This window comes from Elgaria multicarinata, chromosome 7, assembly GCF_023053635.1.
Source record: "Elgaria multicarinata webbii isolate HBS135686 ecotype San Diego chromosome 7, rElgMul1.1.pri, whole genome shotgun sequence".
NCBI lineage: Eukaryota > Metazoa > Chordata > Lepidosauria > Squamata > Anguidae > Elgaria > Elgaria multicarinata.
Genome location: NC_086177.1, coordinates 93,973,557 through 93,991,277, shown reverse-complemented (window position 1 = coordinate 93,991,277; position 17,721 = coordinate 93,973,557). Strand labels below are relative to the sequence as shown.

The 17,721-nt window shown below is 40.4% G+C and overlaps 1 protein-coding gene across 1 annotated transcript in view; it reads left to right on the top strand.

Annotated features, from left to right (window-relative positions):
* Positions 1 to 17,721, top strand: part of CSMD3 (CUB and Sushi multiple domains 3) — a 787,235-nt gene that overhangs the window by 307,203 nt on the left and 462,311 nt on the right. Inside the window, exon 6 of the mRNA XM_063131067.1 lies at positions 13,568 to 13,680. Coding sequence (XP_062987137.1) covers positions 13,568 to 13,680 — 113 coding nt within the window. The remainder of the gene's footprint in view (positions 1 to 13,567; positions 13,681 to 17,721) is intronic.

The window sequence follows — 17,721 nt, the reverse complement described above, 5'->3', positions numbered from 1 at the left end:
ATACAGTCAGAAAAGATATTTGAGGGAAGGGGAGAATGTAACACACAGAGTATAGCAAAAGCTTCAAAGTACAGCAAAACCTACAAAAGTAGGAGTGAGTGAAGATAATTTCAGATACATTGAATCTCTCACTTGTTCTTTATTTCAGTGATGTTAACATTAAGATGTTATGTAGAACAGATTTGTCTTAAATGTGTGCTGTAAAATCAGACATGTGACCAAGGCTATGTTCGGGTGGGCACGCCCCCTTGGTACTGGACACGCCCCCTTGGGGGTGACCATGTTGTCCTACTTTTTGGTTTCCAAAATATGGTCACCCTAATATAACACTATGAAAGCAGTATGAAAGTGGTATATAGCATGAGACCCAACAGTTGTCAGTGTACTTCAATACTGCTATAAAGCAGTAGTGTAGAGATCCTGCCTTTTATATACCGCTTTCATTCCACTTTCATAGTGCTATATCCTGCTTGGTGTAGATCTGGCCTCTGACTTTGTGCTGCTTCTTTGCACATTGTTATTAAAGACTTTCTGAGTTAGAAAACCATAGTTTCCCATTCTGTCCAAAACAGTTTCAGATAATTGGTTTGTTCTGATTCTGATTCTGTTTCCTCCTTCTGATGTAACAGTTTTATGTTAGGAAATCTTACACTGTGGCACATGGATGGAAAGAGTGGCATGAGGATGTAGCCCATGGGAACAAGGCTTAACAAGCTGAGATATGTTATATCCAAATAGGGTCATTATGAATTGTACTGGCAATCTGGATGTGTTGTGACCTCAGTAATATGTCTAGTCACTATACACAAACCAAAGTGGATTGAGTAGAAAGTAATATTGTTTGAAAATGCCCCCCCCCCCCCAATTACTTCAGTTCATGGTGTTTGATTACAACTATGTTATTTTGTCTGCATTTTACATTGCAATGTTCAAAAATGTGTCTCCTTTAAAATTAAACCATTTCAGGCCTGCAAATAACCTACTGTGAGAGAGACATATTGTTCTCTCTCCCTTCCGATGGTTGTATAATTGAATAAAAAGCTCTCTGTACTTCTCTGCAACAAATGAAACTTTTGAGTGGATGGTATAATTTAGTTAACTAAAAGCAGATATATGTTCATTCCAAGATTCAAGCAGAGATGGATAGGAGTGAAACACAAACAAAGCATCCGGCCTATTTTTGATCCCCAGAGTGTGTTTAAATAGATTAATTTGCAGATCAGATGTTTTGGATTTAATCTAAGCTATTCAATGCTGATTTGATTTAAATAAAACATTCTCTAGAGAGATTAACTCATCCCAAGATTGATCTCTATTAGACACATGCTTATGACATGAAAGTAAAGCCTGAGCTCCAGGAAGTAAAGGGAGAAATGTGCACAGAATAATAACACTGCAGCTTTTCGACAAATGAAAGAAACTGGCATGCAGGCCTCTCTAGATGCAGGCCTGAGACAGAGTGACTCAAGCATTTGTGTGTGGTGTTCTTCAGTTATTAGAAGAGGAAGTTTATTCTTTAACACTGTTTTCCTATTTAAAACAGTGGCAGTATTTTTGTTTCTAGTATATTGCTTCTGAACTACACTGGCAGGCTGATAAATCAGATCTCCAACCATACATAATTTATTTCAGTAGGTAACTGGCTGTGCAGCACAGAATACAAATATGTTTTGAACACTGTTCTGCACACTGCATACTTGACCAGGTTTTAAACCTATCCAGTGTCTGAAGCATTTCCTCACCCTTTATCTGTCTGTCCAGTCGGCTATGCTGTAAGTTCCTCTAATAGGAATACACAAACTGCACATGCATGTATATGGTAATAGTGGGGGGAGAATGTTAGTGAAGGAAATGGATGTGAATGCAGTGCTATGGCCTTGGTGCTGTATTATCTGCTGGCAGAAGTATATATGTTGCAATGAATCTCAGAAGATTGGTAAATGGTGACATCACATGTGAATGATGACAATAAGAGATGAGTACAGAGCAAATGCTGAGCATAATATTTAGGTGACTATCAACATTCACCAGAATATACTAAAGTAGGCTGGAGCTTCCCAATATTCACAAAATTTGTCTGGGATTGTCAATGTTCATATGTAAATAATGGTATTCAATACATTTGGGGCATTGACTATAATCTCCAGATGACTGAAGTAATTTAAAGTTATTTTAATAACCAATCAACCATCTTTTATAACAAAGTGATGGTTGTCGCTGTTTTAAAACAGAGAGTATTAAATTGTTGGTAGTTAGTTTAGTTGAAAATGTCTACAAAATTTCATGCTGAAAGAGATCCATTTATCATATAGCAAAATCAGGTCTCGGCTGACAGATGGTAATAGTTTCACAAGACATGATGAGCACTGGGCTGTCACTCTGGCATTACGTGGCACAGTAAAGATGAAAAGCCTCTCTCAGAGAGTGACACAACTTTACTTATTTTGTGGCTGGCAAGTTTTGTAATATAATACAGGTTCTCTTCCCAACAAGATAACCTGTATTATATTACAAATTGTTTGCATGTCTTCAATATTGTGGGCATTGTTTCTAACCTCTAAAGAAGTTAGGTGTCTGGGGCCTGATTTATACCTACAGCCCTTCCGCAATGGAGGAGGGATGTTTGTGATGATTCCCTGCTTCGATCGGTGCTCACAGAGCACACGTGAGCGACGTTTTCCGCAAGTAAAGGAAAACTGTTGTGGGAGAACGTGCGCCCCGTGATAGTGGTTCTGAATGTGTATCGTCAGAAGTGGGCAGGACTAGGCAGTTGGGTACAAGGCATTGAATTTTTTTAAATACCTCTTGAGAGATGCGCACCAGCAGAGACACGTAGCAACACAAGGGGGGGATAGGTAATGTGTTGAAAATACGCTGCTGCGCAGTAAACACTCGGTGGTGAAACACATGCACACGCCCCTGACAGTGGGTTGGCTGTTTGCTGAGCCAGGAGCTCATGCCAAACAGCAACAGCTTCACGAAGGGAGGACACACCAGCTGCAGACTTCAGGATTGTAGCAAGACAGCCAAAAAGACCGTGACAAAAACAGTCAGCGATATTCCTGATTAACTTAGTGCTGGACTCCAGATCACTGGGGGATCAACTGTGCATTATGTGGCCTGGTAGGGACAACATCAATATTATTCTAGTATAAATGGCTGGTGTAGATGCAGAGATAGATGGATAAAATGTAATACATATAGACTGAGACTTTAATACTGTGCACACAATTCTTCAGCATAAGTCCTACTGAACAGAATGGAACCTAACTCTGAGTGAGAATTCAAAGAATGGCAATGTGAAGACCAACATCTGGGTTGCTGAGAATCAAGCTACACCAGGCTTCTCCAACCTGGCACTCTCCGGATATTCTGGGCTACAGCTCACTGCATTGCTGACCATTGGCCTTGCTGGCTGGGGCTGTTGGGAGTTGAAGTCCACATTATTTATGTGGTGTGGAGCTGAGCCTGACCATTTTCTTTACTTTCATGCAACTGTACAGCTCCTATTCGGATTAGGTCCAGTGCACCCTTTTTCTACACTCATTTTCTTCCTCAAATCCCACTTTATCTCATGTGGGTGGGGATATTAAAAATAAAGAAGTCTCCATTGAAATCAATAGATTATTGTTTCTTCGTTTAACCTCACCCCATTCCCTCTCTCTCTCTCTTCTGTATCTGTCCTGAGTACATCTTATCAATGGAAAGTGATAGCATATAGGTCAGTGGAACATCACAAACTTTTCATGTATAAAGTTCCAGATTCAGTTCTTGGACTGGAAAAGACATCTCTTTTAACACAGCTGCCAGTCAAAAGAGCCAACACTAGATAGATCAGTGGTTCTATTAAGACAAGTTCATATGAGAATTTCAGAGTATATTTCACCCAAGTCATTCTCACAGAGAACTGCTCACATGAAATCTCTGTTCTCATGGGTGATTGCCTGTTCTGTTTCTCAAGTGTGCTTTTTACACCTCACTGGAAATAATGTCCCCCTGAGTAAGAATTAAGGCTTTTAAGTGATTTTTGTGTTTATCTTCACTAGGGCTGTCTTCCACCTCTTTTCCATTTGCCTAGTAGAGTTTTCCTCCAGTGTGTGAATGCCTCCCCCCATGCCCCTCCTGTTCCACTGCATTAATGGGATCCTTCCTTAAGTAATGGAAATGGGGTGGGGGAAGAGGAAGTGCCTTCCCCACTTTACACCCCTTTGCCCTTTTGGGAAAACAAGGTGTGTTACATTAATTGTGTAATGTATACCAGAATCTCATCTTTTTCTGTAGTGTAACTGCATGTGGTCTTGATTTGGAATGGGACCAGTGAACAATGAGAGAGGAAGATTAAACCTCCCCCACACATAAGAACATAAGAAGAGCCATGCTGATAAGGCTTATCTAGTCTAGTATTCTGTTCATTCTGTGGCCAACCAGTTGCCTATGGGAAGACTACATGAAAGAGAGCAATTGTGTCTGCCTGGGCCATTTCTCTGTTTCAGAGATCACCCAGGGCTTTGACAGAATTGCCTGCCTAGGTGCGAGGAAAATTCTCAAGAGCCAACAGAAAGCCAGCCCATATCCATCACATGGGTAGATTAAACCTCAGGAAAACCAGATTTGGTCCACAGGTCTGAGGTTCAATATTCTTGTAGTAGAAGGTCAAGTAGAAAGAACATGGATGGCCACCACATGTAAGAATATGTCTTCACTGTGTGGACCTGGGTAGGGAACCTGGCACTTTCCAGATATTTTGGACTGCAACTCTCATAATCCCTTACTATTGCCCATGCTAGCTAGTGCTGATGGGAGTTGTAGTATAAGATATCTGGAGGGCACCACTTTGCCTATGTCTGATATAGACTGTTGGTTCTCCTCTTCCTCCTCCTCCTCCACTTCTTCTTCTTCTTCTTCTTCTTCTTCTTCTTCTTCTTCTTCTTCTTCTTCTTCTTCTTCTTCTTCTTCTTCTTCTTCTTCTTGTGTTATCCTGCCCCTTAAAAAAACACACCTCTACTTACTTGTTTTTGAAAACCTAGAATTTTCAGTATGAAGCTGGCTTCCTACACAAGCATGGGATATTGCTAAGAAAGAGAAGATATAGTAATTCCTTCATGAGTATCATCTGGCTGGTTCAATGCAGTTCATCTTCTGATTGGCCACATTTGGTCTTTGCTTCTGGCATCTTCCTATGTAAATGGAGCATGTGTACATCCATATATATTATGAAGTTATGTGTGTTCAAGAACTAGAAGTACACACTATCTCAGAAAATGTATGTTCCCAGACTTACATTTGCTGATAATGAAGGGGTGGGGAGAATTAGTATGGTAGGTGGTAGGTAAGATGTTTGCGTATTTTTCCTTGCTAATGGCTTTTTTCCCAAGGATGTTTTTTTTTTCTTTCAGCCATATTTACTTCTAATTTTAGAGCTGAGGTCATAGAACAAAGGGACTGGGAATTTGCAGGAAAGAAGCAGATGGGAATATTAAGCACCCCCACCCATCTATTGATTCCCCTCACCAAATCCTCTCAACCACACATTAGTGTTACTACAACACATAGTTCTGCCCTAATGTTATATTAAATGGTTTCTACGAATACAGATTTTTAAACATTCCAAAATAAAAGGCTTTGCTGTGCTTCAAACAGTAGTTGGCACACAGCTAAGGTTAGACTGCCAGTGCATTATGAGGATAGCCAACAGCTTCATAATTTGCTTAGAAGATAAATTGACATGTGGAAAAAAGGGTAACTATATATCAAAATAAGGAAAGATTTCACGCCAGTAGCCACTGCAAATCATGTCAGTTTGCAGAAGTACTTACAGAGAAATAATCCCACAGAAATCATGAACTACAGAGATCAAATTTTATTTTATTTTTATTTTACTTTTGTACTGGCTGATTTTAGTTAGAACACTGCTGATATCAGCATGTGCTTAATTAGAACAATCTTCAGCATAACCCGAAGCTGTCATGTCTGAAAAGTGATAATGAATAACTGCTTTGATCGGCAGCCTTAACTAGATGTTAGTAATGTTAAAAATGAAGCTGCTCTTTCCCTCTGTCTGTATTAGCAGGAAGCCATCATTTAAGGTGCTAAAGATGTTTTTGTTTTTCAAGAACTAAAATTGAAATTTAATTTTTACACTGTGACCAGATCTACACCAAGCAAGATATAACACTTTGAATGTGGTTTGAAAACAGTATATGGAATGTGTCATGGGCCTCAACCGTTGTCAATACCTTTATAAACTGTTATAAAGCAATAGTGTAGATCCTGCCTGCATCTGTTGATTGAGAGTATGTGGCTTAAACATCAGCGTATGAATATGAGACATCAACCTTTTCTGTGTCTGCAGTTTTGAGTTCTTGGATTTTGAAGAAATACACTGAATTCCAAGCAGACATTTTAGCCTGTTAAAATGGGCTAAAGCATTTGGAGCCTTTTAGTTTCGGGTGGATATGATAGAGGTTTATAGGCAGACAAATTCTGACAGTCTCACCTGGTCCATGTATTGGGATGGATATTTTTCTCATCATTGACACAGAGCTTTGTTCCACTCCAGGAGTAGGCACCATGGTGCAATTCCGCCCCGCCCCCCAATACCTTTATAATTGCCCACTGAGAAATCCTACTCCCCAATTTTTTATTTTTTTAAAATAAAATGTTTTGATGTTTTCTTACTAGTAGCTGGGATTGCTTCAAAGCAAAGTGGGAGTCTCTGGCTGCTGCCATTTTAATTTCTCATGAATGACTCTGGACAGGTTATTTGTTTTTTGTGTCTGCCCATGCCCACCCATTGTAGCCATTTTATGATTGTACCCATGTCAGTTTCTCAAATTTCCAAATGTGTCCACAGGCCCCAAAGGTTGCCTACCCATCTCTATTCAGTGCTGTAATCTCCCAGTATAGTCTCTCTCTGGCCCTTTCTGCACCTAAGGGTTATCTCAAGAAAATGAAGGGATAGTCCCTGCCTGTTTCCGGGATCCCCTGTGTGGCATTTGGATGCACTGGAATGATCCCGGAATGATCCCAGGATATAGGGCTGGTGTAGACATGCCCCATCTCTCTCTCTCTCTCTCTCTCTCTCTCTCTCTCTCTCTCTCTCTCTCTCTCTCTCTTACTGTCAGGTTTGGTTTTCTAACACTCTCTGGCAAGTTGACAGAGATCACAGATAACTATGAAACTCTTTATTGCAGTAGAACAGATTACACCAATCAACTTTCCAGAGTTTTGTGGCAGAGCTTTGCAGAATTTATAATTCCTAATAAACCAGATAGCATAGGCAAAAGGCTATCAGGACATTGATTTATTCAAAAGATAGTCCCAAGGATGGAATTCATACAGAGTCCCAACAATATATTACAAGTCAGGATCTTAAAAATACAAGATTCAAGGCAGACAAGAGTTCGCAATTCAGTGGGCTCATCTACATCAAGCAGGATATTCCACTATGAAAGTGGTATATAAAAGGCAGGAGCCACACTGCTGCTTTATAGCGGTATTGAAGTGCACTGCAGGATCTATACTACTGCTTTATAGTGGTATTGAAGTGCTCTGGCAACTATTGGGGCGTATGACAAACACCATATACCATTTTCATACCACTTTCATAGTGTTATATCCTGTTTGGTGTAGATGTGTCATGGGCCCCAACAGTTGTCAGTGCACTTCAGTACCACTATAAAGCAGTAGTGTAGATCCTGCCTTTTATATACTGCTTTCATTTGTATATATGGGCCATAGCTAGACCTAAGGTTTATCCCTGGGTCGTCCAGGGGTCAAACCTGTTCATCTAGGTGACACACAGGGGATCCAGTGCTCAGGCAGGGGTGAACCCTGGATGATCCCAGGATAAACCTTAGGTCTAGCTGTGGCCATGGAGAAATTTCCTCTTCATCACAACAGTTAAAGCTGCAGGTGCCCTGCCTTCTTTTAAATCTGGTTACTCTAGTATAGCTCCTGCAGCTTTAACTGTTGTGATGAAGAGGGAATTTCACCAGGAATTTCACTATATATACAAATGACACCTGCTGAAATTCCCTTTTCTATGCAACTGTTAAAGATACAGGAGCCCTGTCCTCCTTTTCATATGGTCACCCTTTCATTTAAAGCTCAGCTAAAAACTTTTTTTTTCCTAAAGCTTTTAAAACTTGATTTTGTTCTGACTTTTATACTGTTAGTTTTACTCTACCCTGTGCCTGTTTGGTGCATTCTCTTCCCCTTCTTATTGTTTTATTATGATTTTATTAGAATGTAAGCCTATGCGGCAGGGTTTTGCTATTTTATTGTTTTACTCTGTACAGCACCATGTACTTTGATGGCGCTATATAAATAATAATAATAATAATAATAATAATAATAATAATAATGGAATATCCTGCTTGGTGTAGATGGGCCCGCAGTAAGTTCAGGCAAGAAAATATCATGAACAATTAAGACATTCTCAGCAAAGGCTGTTCAATCCCTGCACCATCTTACATACAGGGAAGGGGCTGCTAAAGACCCCCTTCTGATGATTATCATGAGTCTGGCCCATCAGTAAGCATTACATCAAAGATGGTGTCTCTGTTCTGCCCCTTTCAGTCCATGCCTCAACCTGGGTGACATCCCTGAAGCCCCCTTCTCTGCAGAATCCTCCTCTTGCTAGGCCCAACACCCACACATTTGATTTTCCCACCAGCACATGTGAAATGCACCAATGCAACTAGCCAGACACATTGTTCTTTGCCTCTTGGGTTCCTTCTTCATCACAATTAATTGGCTGATTAATCCTGCATTCTCCTGCTCTCCGCCTCCGCGGCACCTTACAACTGAGTAGTAACAAGTCTTCTGACTCCCCACCCAACCTCTAGTAGCTCAGATCACAGCAGCTTCCCACCCCTAAAGCAAACAACATGACAAAGCTAGACAGCCCTTGCTGAGAGTGTGCAAAGTCTGCAAAGAGAGAAAGTGACTAAGGGCTGTATATAAAAGGCAGGAGCCACACCAAGTAGGATATAGCGGTATGAAAGTGGTATGTGGCATGTGTCAATGGGCCACCAGTGTTGTCAGTGCACTTCAATACCGCTATAAAGCAGTAGTGTGGCTCCTGCCTCTTATAGGGCCTTGCTAGACGAGGCCTTAGCACGCTTTGAGACCTGGTTTCCCTGCTGTGCGTCCAGATGACGCACAGGGGAATCTGGGCTCAAGGCGCACTGAAGCCTCCCTTAGCGTGCCATAAGCGGTTGCTTATGGCGCGCCTTTTCCGCAGCCCCGGCCTGAGGCCGGGGCTGCGGAACGTCTAGGAAGATCCGTGGCTTTTTGCGGCTACTCGCTTACTCGCGAGTAGCCAGGAAAAGCCATGGACTGGGCACAACGCTACGAGCGCTGTGCCCATCGGGCCGGGGGGATCCCGGGGGAGGGGAGATGGGGGGGCGGAGGGCGACACACACGACGGCGAGGGGGGCGGAGGGCGACACACGGGAGGGCGAGGTGAGGGGGGGCGAAGGGCGACACACGATGGCGAGGGGGGGCGGAGGGCGACACACAGGAGGGCGAGGCAAGGGGGGGCGGAGGGCGACACACACGACGGTGAGGTGAGGGGGGGCAGAGGGCGACACACGGGAGGGCGAGGGGGCGGAGGGCGACACGGGAGGGCGGAGGGCGACGACGGGGATGGGGAGGGAGGGCGGATGAGGGGGCTTAAGTAAAAAAAACCTTACCTTCTCTGGAGTCTTCAGGCCACACGTGGCCTCTTTAAAAAAAAATGGCCAACGCTACAGGGCTTCCGTAGTCCCTGCGCGTCGGCCGCCTAGGAGGCTGGGCGGGGCTTGCTAAAGTTAGCGCGCCGTCGCCCTGCCTCCCTGCCGGCTTATCCAGCCAGGTCTAGCAAGGCCCATAGACCGCTTTCATACTACTTTCATAGTACAATATACTGGTTGGTGTAGATTAGGCCTAAGTGAACCAGAGAGATGGAGAGCCGCACTTGAGATGATTGGGAGGCACCAGTGGTCTTCAGGCCTTGCAGTGAACAATATTGATATAGATAGTAGGATCAAGTAGGACTTTTAAAAAAAGTTCTTAGGACTACCTTCTTTTCTGCCTGCCCGTTGAGATCTTCATCCGAGGTCTCTTTTAATGTGCCTTGACTGTAGGAGTTTAGGAGAATAGGACCTTCTCTGTGGCTGTACCTTGCTTGTGGAAATCCCGCCTTATAGTTATCCCTTTTGCCTACTTAGCTTTTTGCTACCTTTTAAATGCCATGCAAAGTTTGTCTTGTTTGCCTGAATATTTGTTGTTCAATAGTTTGGCTATATAGATGTGTTTGTTTTATGCAGTTGGTACAGCTGTTTCTGCTACACTTTAGGTGGGATGCCATTCCTAAACTGTGTTTTTTCCTTCCTTCCTTCCTTCCTTCCTTCCTTCCTTCCTTCCTTCTTTCCTTCCTTCCTTCTTTAATATGCTTTATTTTAAGTATTTGAATTGTTAGTTAATTGGTTATGGAATCTATTTAATTGCTGCTGTTTCTATGCATCTTGTATGACATTCTGAGTTTTGTTAGGAAGACAAGGCATAGTGTTAATCCTCTTGATAAAAGCAACACATTCTGTTTATATTATGTTATCCAATACCAGTCCTCTCTGACTTGGTGCCCAGCATATGTGTTGGACTACAAATTCCTGACATTCCTAGCTAGCCACGACCAACAATGGTAGTGGCTGTGGATGGTGGGGATTGTAGTCCAACACATATGGAGGACACCAGGTTGGGAAAGACTGTTTATACATTTTACTTTATTCTGTAATAACCAATCTTCTGTAATTTATTGCACATTTCCCTCTGTTCTACTAAACCATCATCCCATATAGAATCCATATTATGATGATGGAATGGAATTCATAATGGAATTCACAACCATAAGATGTAGAACTATGGAATTCACTACCACAAGATGTAGTGATGGCTTTAAAAGGGAGTTCCTTGAGAAGGCTGGGGAACATGGGTGGGAGAGTCCTGTTACACTCGTGTCCTGCTAGTGGGTTCCTGGTTGACAGTGTGTTGACCACTCTGTGAACAGAATGCTGGATTGGATGGACCTTCGGGCTGACACAGCTGGGCTCTTCTTATGTTCTTGATGTTAATAAAACAGGGCATCCTCTTACCATGTATTTCCTGGGTGGGTTAAGATGATTTCTCACATTCCTTGATAGAATCCATTCACTTTTTTAAAAAGAAGAGAAAAAAGTTCTGGTCCTAGGAACTAATAAATGGACCACCAAGAGGGGCTATTTCCACAGCTAAAAGATGCTTATGAGCCTTAACCTTGTCCTGGCTGTAGCTACTTTTTAAAAGGCAAAAGCTGCTCCTTCATAAATCAGAACCACCCACATCTGTCAGGTTCCACAGTTGGCTGAACAGAACTTAATGGTAACTGTTCCAGGCTGCTGATGAAATGGTAGAATCACAATATCGGAACATTGCTCTTATTCATTGTAAGAAAGGTGACATCTCCCACATGTTGTAAACTCAGTACCTCGGCTTTTCACAAATCTGAATTGACTGATTAATGACAAACTGGATAAAATGAGGAATTCCCTACCATCAACTTCAAAATTATTGTTAAATATTATTTGAATATTAAATTGGTCTATTGAGCATTTAATAACTTAAATGGAAAGCTACTTCAGAAAAGTGTTGTAAGCTTTTATTCCAGTAGTATCCATGGACAACTGTGGTTTCTTTCCTTCTTAGGTTTTCCTTTATCCAGTACCTTGTGTATCTATCACTTAGATTTTTTTATTATTATAGTATTACCATGTTACCCTTCTGTTTAGAAATTCAAGAGTTGAACGTCCACACATATAGACAATTTTTTTTTAGTTAGTTTAGTTTAACTTAGGATGAGCCTTCGTGAGTTACAACCCACTTCACCAGATGCTGTAACTGGAACTGGAAGCCTTGAGTCTGAAAAAGACAGTTAAACAGGTAGATCTGCAGCAAACATTTCATTCTCTTAAAGCAACAGTTACAAACCACAAGGTGCAATAAGAGTCTTTATAACTTGCATTGAAGCCATAGTCCCTATTGAAACCCTGAATAACACCATCATTTTCTTCTTTACCATCTCTTATTCTGCAATCTCACATTCTAAGCGAGCCCCTGGTTTCAGTTTCTTTAGAACTGCCAGCCTGAAATTCTTGATGGTATGTCCAGGGAAGTTTTATGCTAAATATAGTTTGTGCCCATTTAATCTTTGTCCTGTTTGGCTGATGTAAGTGGCTTTTTAGACACTTGATACAGGAGATCAAATACATAACATTTGATGATGCACAGGGTGGCTAGCCCTGTTGAGTTCACTTATATTATCACTAATGTTTATTAATGAGCACAGCTGGCATTTGGGTTTATTGCAAGGTCTGTTACCTTGCTTTGAGTCCAGTGATGAGGTTTTGTCCTTAATCAACAATCGCTTTGGGTTAGGTGGCTGCCTATTAAACTAGCATTGGGGTGTCTCCTATTATGTCTCTTGGAATGGGTTCATCATTTAGGATGGGCTCTAGTTCTTTGACAATGTGTTGCAGAACCCTTAACTGTGAACTATAGATGGCCTCTAAAGACTTCCTATAACTTGAGCCTATTATTCTGTGACCTGCACTCTGGGATGATCAAGAAGACATCCTGGCCCTCCTCTGTGTGACAACCTTTCAAGTATTTGAAGAGTGCAATCGTGTCTCCCCTCAATCTTCTCTTCTCCAGGCTAAACATGCCCAGTTCTTTCAGTCTCTCCTCATAGGGCTTTGTTTCCAGACTCCTGAACATCCTCATTGCCCTCCTCTGAACCCCCTCCAGCTTGGCTGCATCCTTCTTGAAGTGATTTGGAAGAGAGTTTCATTCCCCTGGAACCCACCAAAATCACTGGGCCCTGCTTCCAGATATACCATGTCTCTCCTCCACTGCCACAATATTTGACTCAAAAAAATAAGAAACAACCATGCTGTTAAGGCCTATCTAGCCTAGTATGCTGTTTCCCACTATGGTCAAGCAGATAGTCCTGGGTCAGCCCAAAACAGGGCATATATGGCACAGCTCTTTGCCACTATTGTTCACTAGCAACTGGGATTCAAAGATATGCTGTCTTGGATCTTTGAAGTAGCATATAGCCCTATTGGTTTGCAGCCATTCAAAGCCTTATCCTCCAAGCCATTTAAGTTGGTGGCCATCACCACATTTAAGTTGGTGGCCATTCACTATCTTGTGGTAGTGAATTCCATATAGTGTAACTGTGCACTATTTGAAGAAGCACTTTCTTTTGTGTGTCTCAAATCTCCCATCACCATTCAGCTACATTGCATGCTGTACAATCCTGAGAGAGGGAGAAACACGTGTCTCTCTCCACACCCAAGTGGGAGTTGTCCTTGTCTAAAAGAATTTGTTCCAAGTAGTACAAAGGAATATGTGCTAAACATTTTTTTTTACTGTTTACAAGTAAGGATGGTATAAAATTGTTTGAAAGGCATGATGGTATTAGCAACTGATTGAAGTTTCTGACCCCATTAAATGTTTCTGCTTTATTTTTATTTTTCTCACTCAGGTTATCTGGAATGAATATACCACCTCCAATTATCAGCAACAAAAACTGGCTAAGGCTTCATTTTGTAACAGACAGCAACCACCGATATCGTGGATTTAGTGCTCCTTATCAAGGTATCTTTAATGAAAAGCATTTTTCTCTCCAAGACCAACAAAGGGATTTTACAAACATGACTGTACCTCCTATTAAAGGGGGTGTGGGGGCAGCAGGAAGCATCCTTATCTGTTTCAGATGGATAGTTCAAACATGCATAAACAATCTTTCTCCTGTTGTGGGAACAACAAGCTAGTTGTAAAAATTATAGCATATTCTAAAGTATATTCTTGCTATGCAAATGCTGAACATTTAAGAAGAATTTGGATAAGAGAGCAACATATGCTGGAGCACTTCTAAATATTATTGAAGTACATCAGTGCAAATTGAAAATTTGAGGGTAGTGCATGTTTGCATAACAGCAGCATTACAAAATGGAATTTTTTTTTGTCAAATTGAATCCATTTCATTGCATGCAGTATTTTTTCCCCTTGTGTATTAAGATGGTTTAGGATTCTTATCTACGTGTGTGTGTGTGTTTTAATTAACAAGCATTGCTTGAAAATGTTAAAGCCTGCTGAAACAAGGTTGTTAAAAAGTACCTATTATATATCTCTATCTATCAATCAATAGATCAGATAGCTAGACAGACAGATCAATAGATATTTGGCAAAATTTTCTTTTCTAATGCCCACTTTTTTTGTAAATATTTTTTGTTCTTTATCATGTATAATCTTTCGGGAACAGTTAACTCCGTCTGAGATCATATGATTTTTCGTTTATCTTTGCACATGTTCCCATAATATGTAGCTCAAGGGCATTGTTTGAGGTATCTTTTTCAGATCTCTAGGACTTGATGATAGCAGCAGCTCTTCATAGAAATTATTTACATGAAAAACTGCTTAGCGGAATTCCCATTAGTATGGGGGTAGTGTGTGTTTGCATAATAGTATTTAATAGAATTTTAGAGGCCCTTAACTGAATTCCCAATTAAGAAAGTCTTAACTCCCATTTTAGATAGTCTTAACTCACCTCCCATCCATAACAATACAACTTCAGAAATGTAACTAGAAGCCTTTATCAGCATGCAGCTTTGTCACTTGATAGGATGTTCAACTTAGAAACGACAAAGTATGAGTGTTCTATAATTTACCTTATTCTTATAGTAGCACACACTGACTTACTTTAAGTTGTGGTCCCTACAGAATGAATTCTAAGAATGAATGAGTGTGATCATAGGACTAAAAGTTGACTAAATACATAGGGTCTGTATGAATATATTATGCAAGTTCAGTCTGGAATGTCACTATTGAATAGAAACGTAAGTAAAGTGGATTTAGGACTTTTTTTGTATTTTTTTCCAACTAGGAAATTAAATGTGTAGTAAACTTCACACAACTTTTATAAATACTTTTATTGAAGACATCATAGTTAACCAATTTTACATACTATCCTGAAAATGTTGCAGATAGATTTTCTGATAGCTGTTAAGTGACAGATTCGGTAAATTGAGTATTATAGGTATCTTTCCATTTTCCATAGAACAGTCATTCTCATTAAAATATTGCATCCTTACAAAATGGTGGTATTCATGATAGATGTGTGCACCAGTTTCTGGGGAACATGGGTGAAAGTGTGCTGTTGCACCACGTCCTGCTTGTTGGTCCCTGGCCGATGGCTGGTTGGCCACTGTGTGAACAGAGTGCTGGACTAGGTGGACCCTTGGTCTGATCCAGCATCAGGGCACTTCTTAGGTTCTCATGTTCTTATGTAATAAGAGGCAAATGAACTAAAGTATTAAATTGATAGTCTATCACATCATCATTTAGGAATACCAGGACCCCTTAAACTGATTTATCAAAATATAGGACAACTGAGGGACTTTTAAAAGTGATTACTGTCTTGACAACTAGAATTCCTTATCTTCAGGCAAATGGAAATATATTATGGCTATAATACAGTGCAGAATTAGGAGAACCTATGCCCTTTGATTTCAACAGGATCGGGCGTTTCCAACTCAGTGCTGGACATTAGCCTATAAATAGAATTGTGTATTCGTCAGTTTAATTAATAGGTGAATCAACTGAAGGTTTGGTTATATGATCAATGGAGGCCACTTTTAATTAGTGGCATTTAGAGTTAAGAGGTTGTTGAATGAAAATAGACCTTCCCTTCTAATAATACATGGAGGTTTGGGTTTATTAAATTTTAATTTATCTTACAGTTCCTTCAAGAACTCTAAGATATCTGCTTTGAAATTTTCAAAATATTCTAACATACTTAAAATGAACCAATTAATTATTTAAAAGGCAGATTATTAATCAATTTGAGCTCCGGCTATAAAGTGAATCATTCTCAGAACATAGTCCCTGTATTTTATTTTAAGCAGGATATTGACATCATGAATATTTGCAGGGATGGAGCCAGCTCAAGCCTCTTCCAGTCATCTGCATCCTTCCACTTTATCTCTTGTTCCACAAACATACGCCAAGGTCCCTTCCCCAAATCCCACATTTCCTATATTATTTCATAACTTTAGGCTGTACAAGAGCCGGCTGATGCCCTTTCTGCCCATCCATATCCTTGACCCTCTGACCCCATCTCCCCAGAGACAAAGATATGCTTCCATGTATGGGGAAGGGAAGCTTGATACTCATATGTGACAACTGCTGTCTTAGGAGATTGTGCTTAGACCTGCCCTGTGTGATGGGGAGAGGGCAAGGAAGGGGAGAGAATTCCTTGATGAGATTTTTCAAAAACAAAGTTATCATTATAATATGAAACCGAGTGGAATGGCCATTTGTAAAGTTGAAACAGGTAAATAAACACATCAGTACACACAAATTCAAAGTCAAATAAAACACTGAAATTGTGGTGAGAGAATATGGAATGGACAATAAAATAAATGAAAAAGGTATCAAGCAATGATGGCCTATAGTTAAAATATTTTGAATAATGCTGCATAAAAAAAATGGAATTTAGCTTTATAGACCAGATTTTAAGTGGAATATAGGCATGATATACTTAGCTATATAATTTCCTTATACATATGGATGGTGGCTTTCTCTTTCTTGAAAGAGATAAGTATAACATTGGAACAGAATTAAAACACTTACAATCTAGTGTAGTGATGTATTTAAGTATGGCATTTCAAAGGGCGTGGCATTTCAAATATTTTGGTTGTATACAAACATGTGAAACTCAAAGCACACTTAACAAGAGTCAGATAATGCTTGTGCCTAATTATTTTTCTTCCCTGTTGATTATTTCTGATATAATATTAAAGTAAACAATGACAAGTATATTCTACTATTACATGTATTTACTGAAACTAAAATAAATTAATAGGAGTGTCTGGCAACTACTGCTTATTTGCAGCTTGGTTGGTGGGACTCAGGTACAGGTTTCTTATATTTGATGCAAAGAGTAATTCACCCCTTGGGGGATCTGATTAGGCTAGGGAGGAGCCAGTCACCCTACATGGTCAATCAATTCCCGATAATATGGGTGTGTGTGTGTGGTTTCTTGGCGTTTAAGTCTGGATTCAGCAATTTTGTTTCACCTTTTCCTTGTGGTTCTCCTTCTGCCCATCTCTCTCATCCTTAAACCTGACCAAACAAGCTTCTGCTGCTTTATTGTAGAGCTGGGAGGGAACATTTTCAAATAAATGATTGGCTCATGTGTACCTATGTGGTTTCCCTCACCCCACATCCTCATTTTGTTATGTCACCCACTGCTTTTTGGCTAATTTTCAAATTACATGAGTTTTAAATAGTGGAGCCCTGTAGTTTAGCTGCCTTGTTTATTTTGTCACAACGCTATTGGGTTCAGTGAGGGAAGAGGAATGGAAAATATCAAGCTCAGTGAGAGAGCAGCAGTGGGGGCCAGGTTGACTGACTAGATTTTGAACAATCTGACTTAATCAGATTTTGAAGCCAAAAGGTAGGTCAAGTTTCCTTAAAAGCTTTAAACTAGTGCTGTACCAAATTTTGAAAATCTATAAAAAGTAGTTTCAAAATGTTGCAAAAAAAAATGTTGCCCCCCCCCAAAAAAATCTTTCACATTCTTTAGCATTTTTGCATGTATTGCAGCCTCTGTATACATCAGTTTAAGTGCCATTT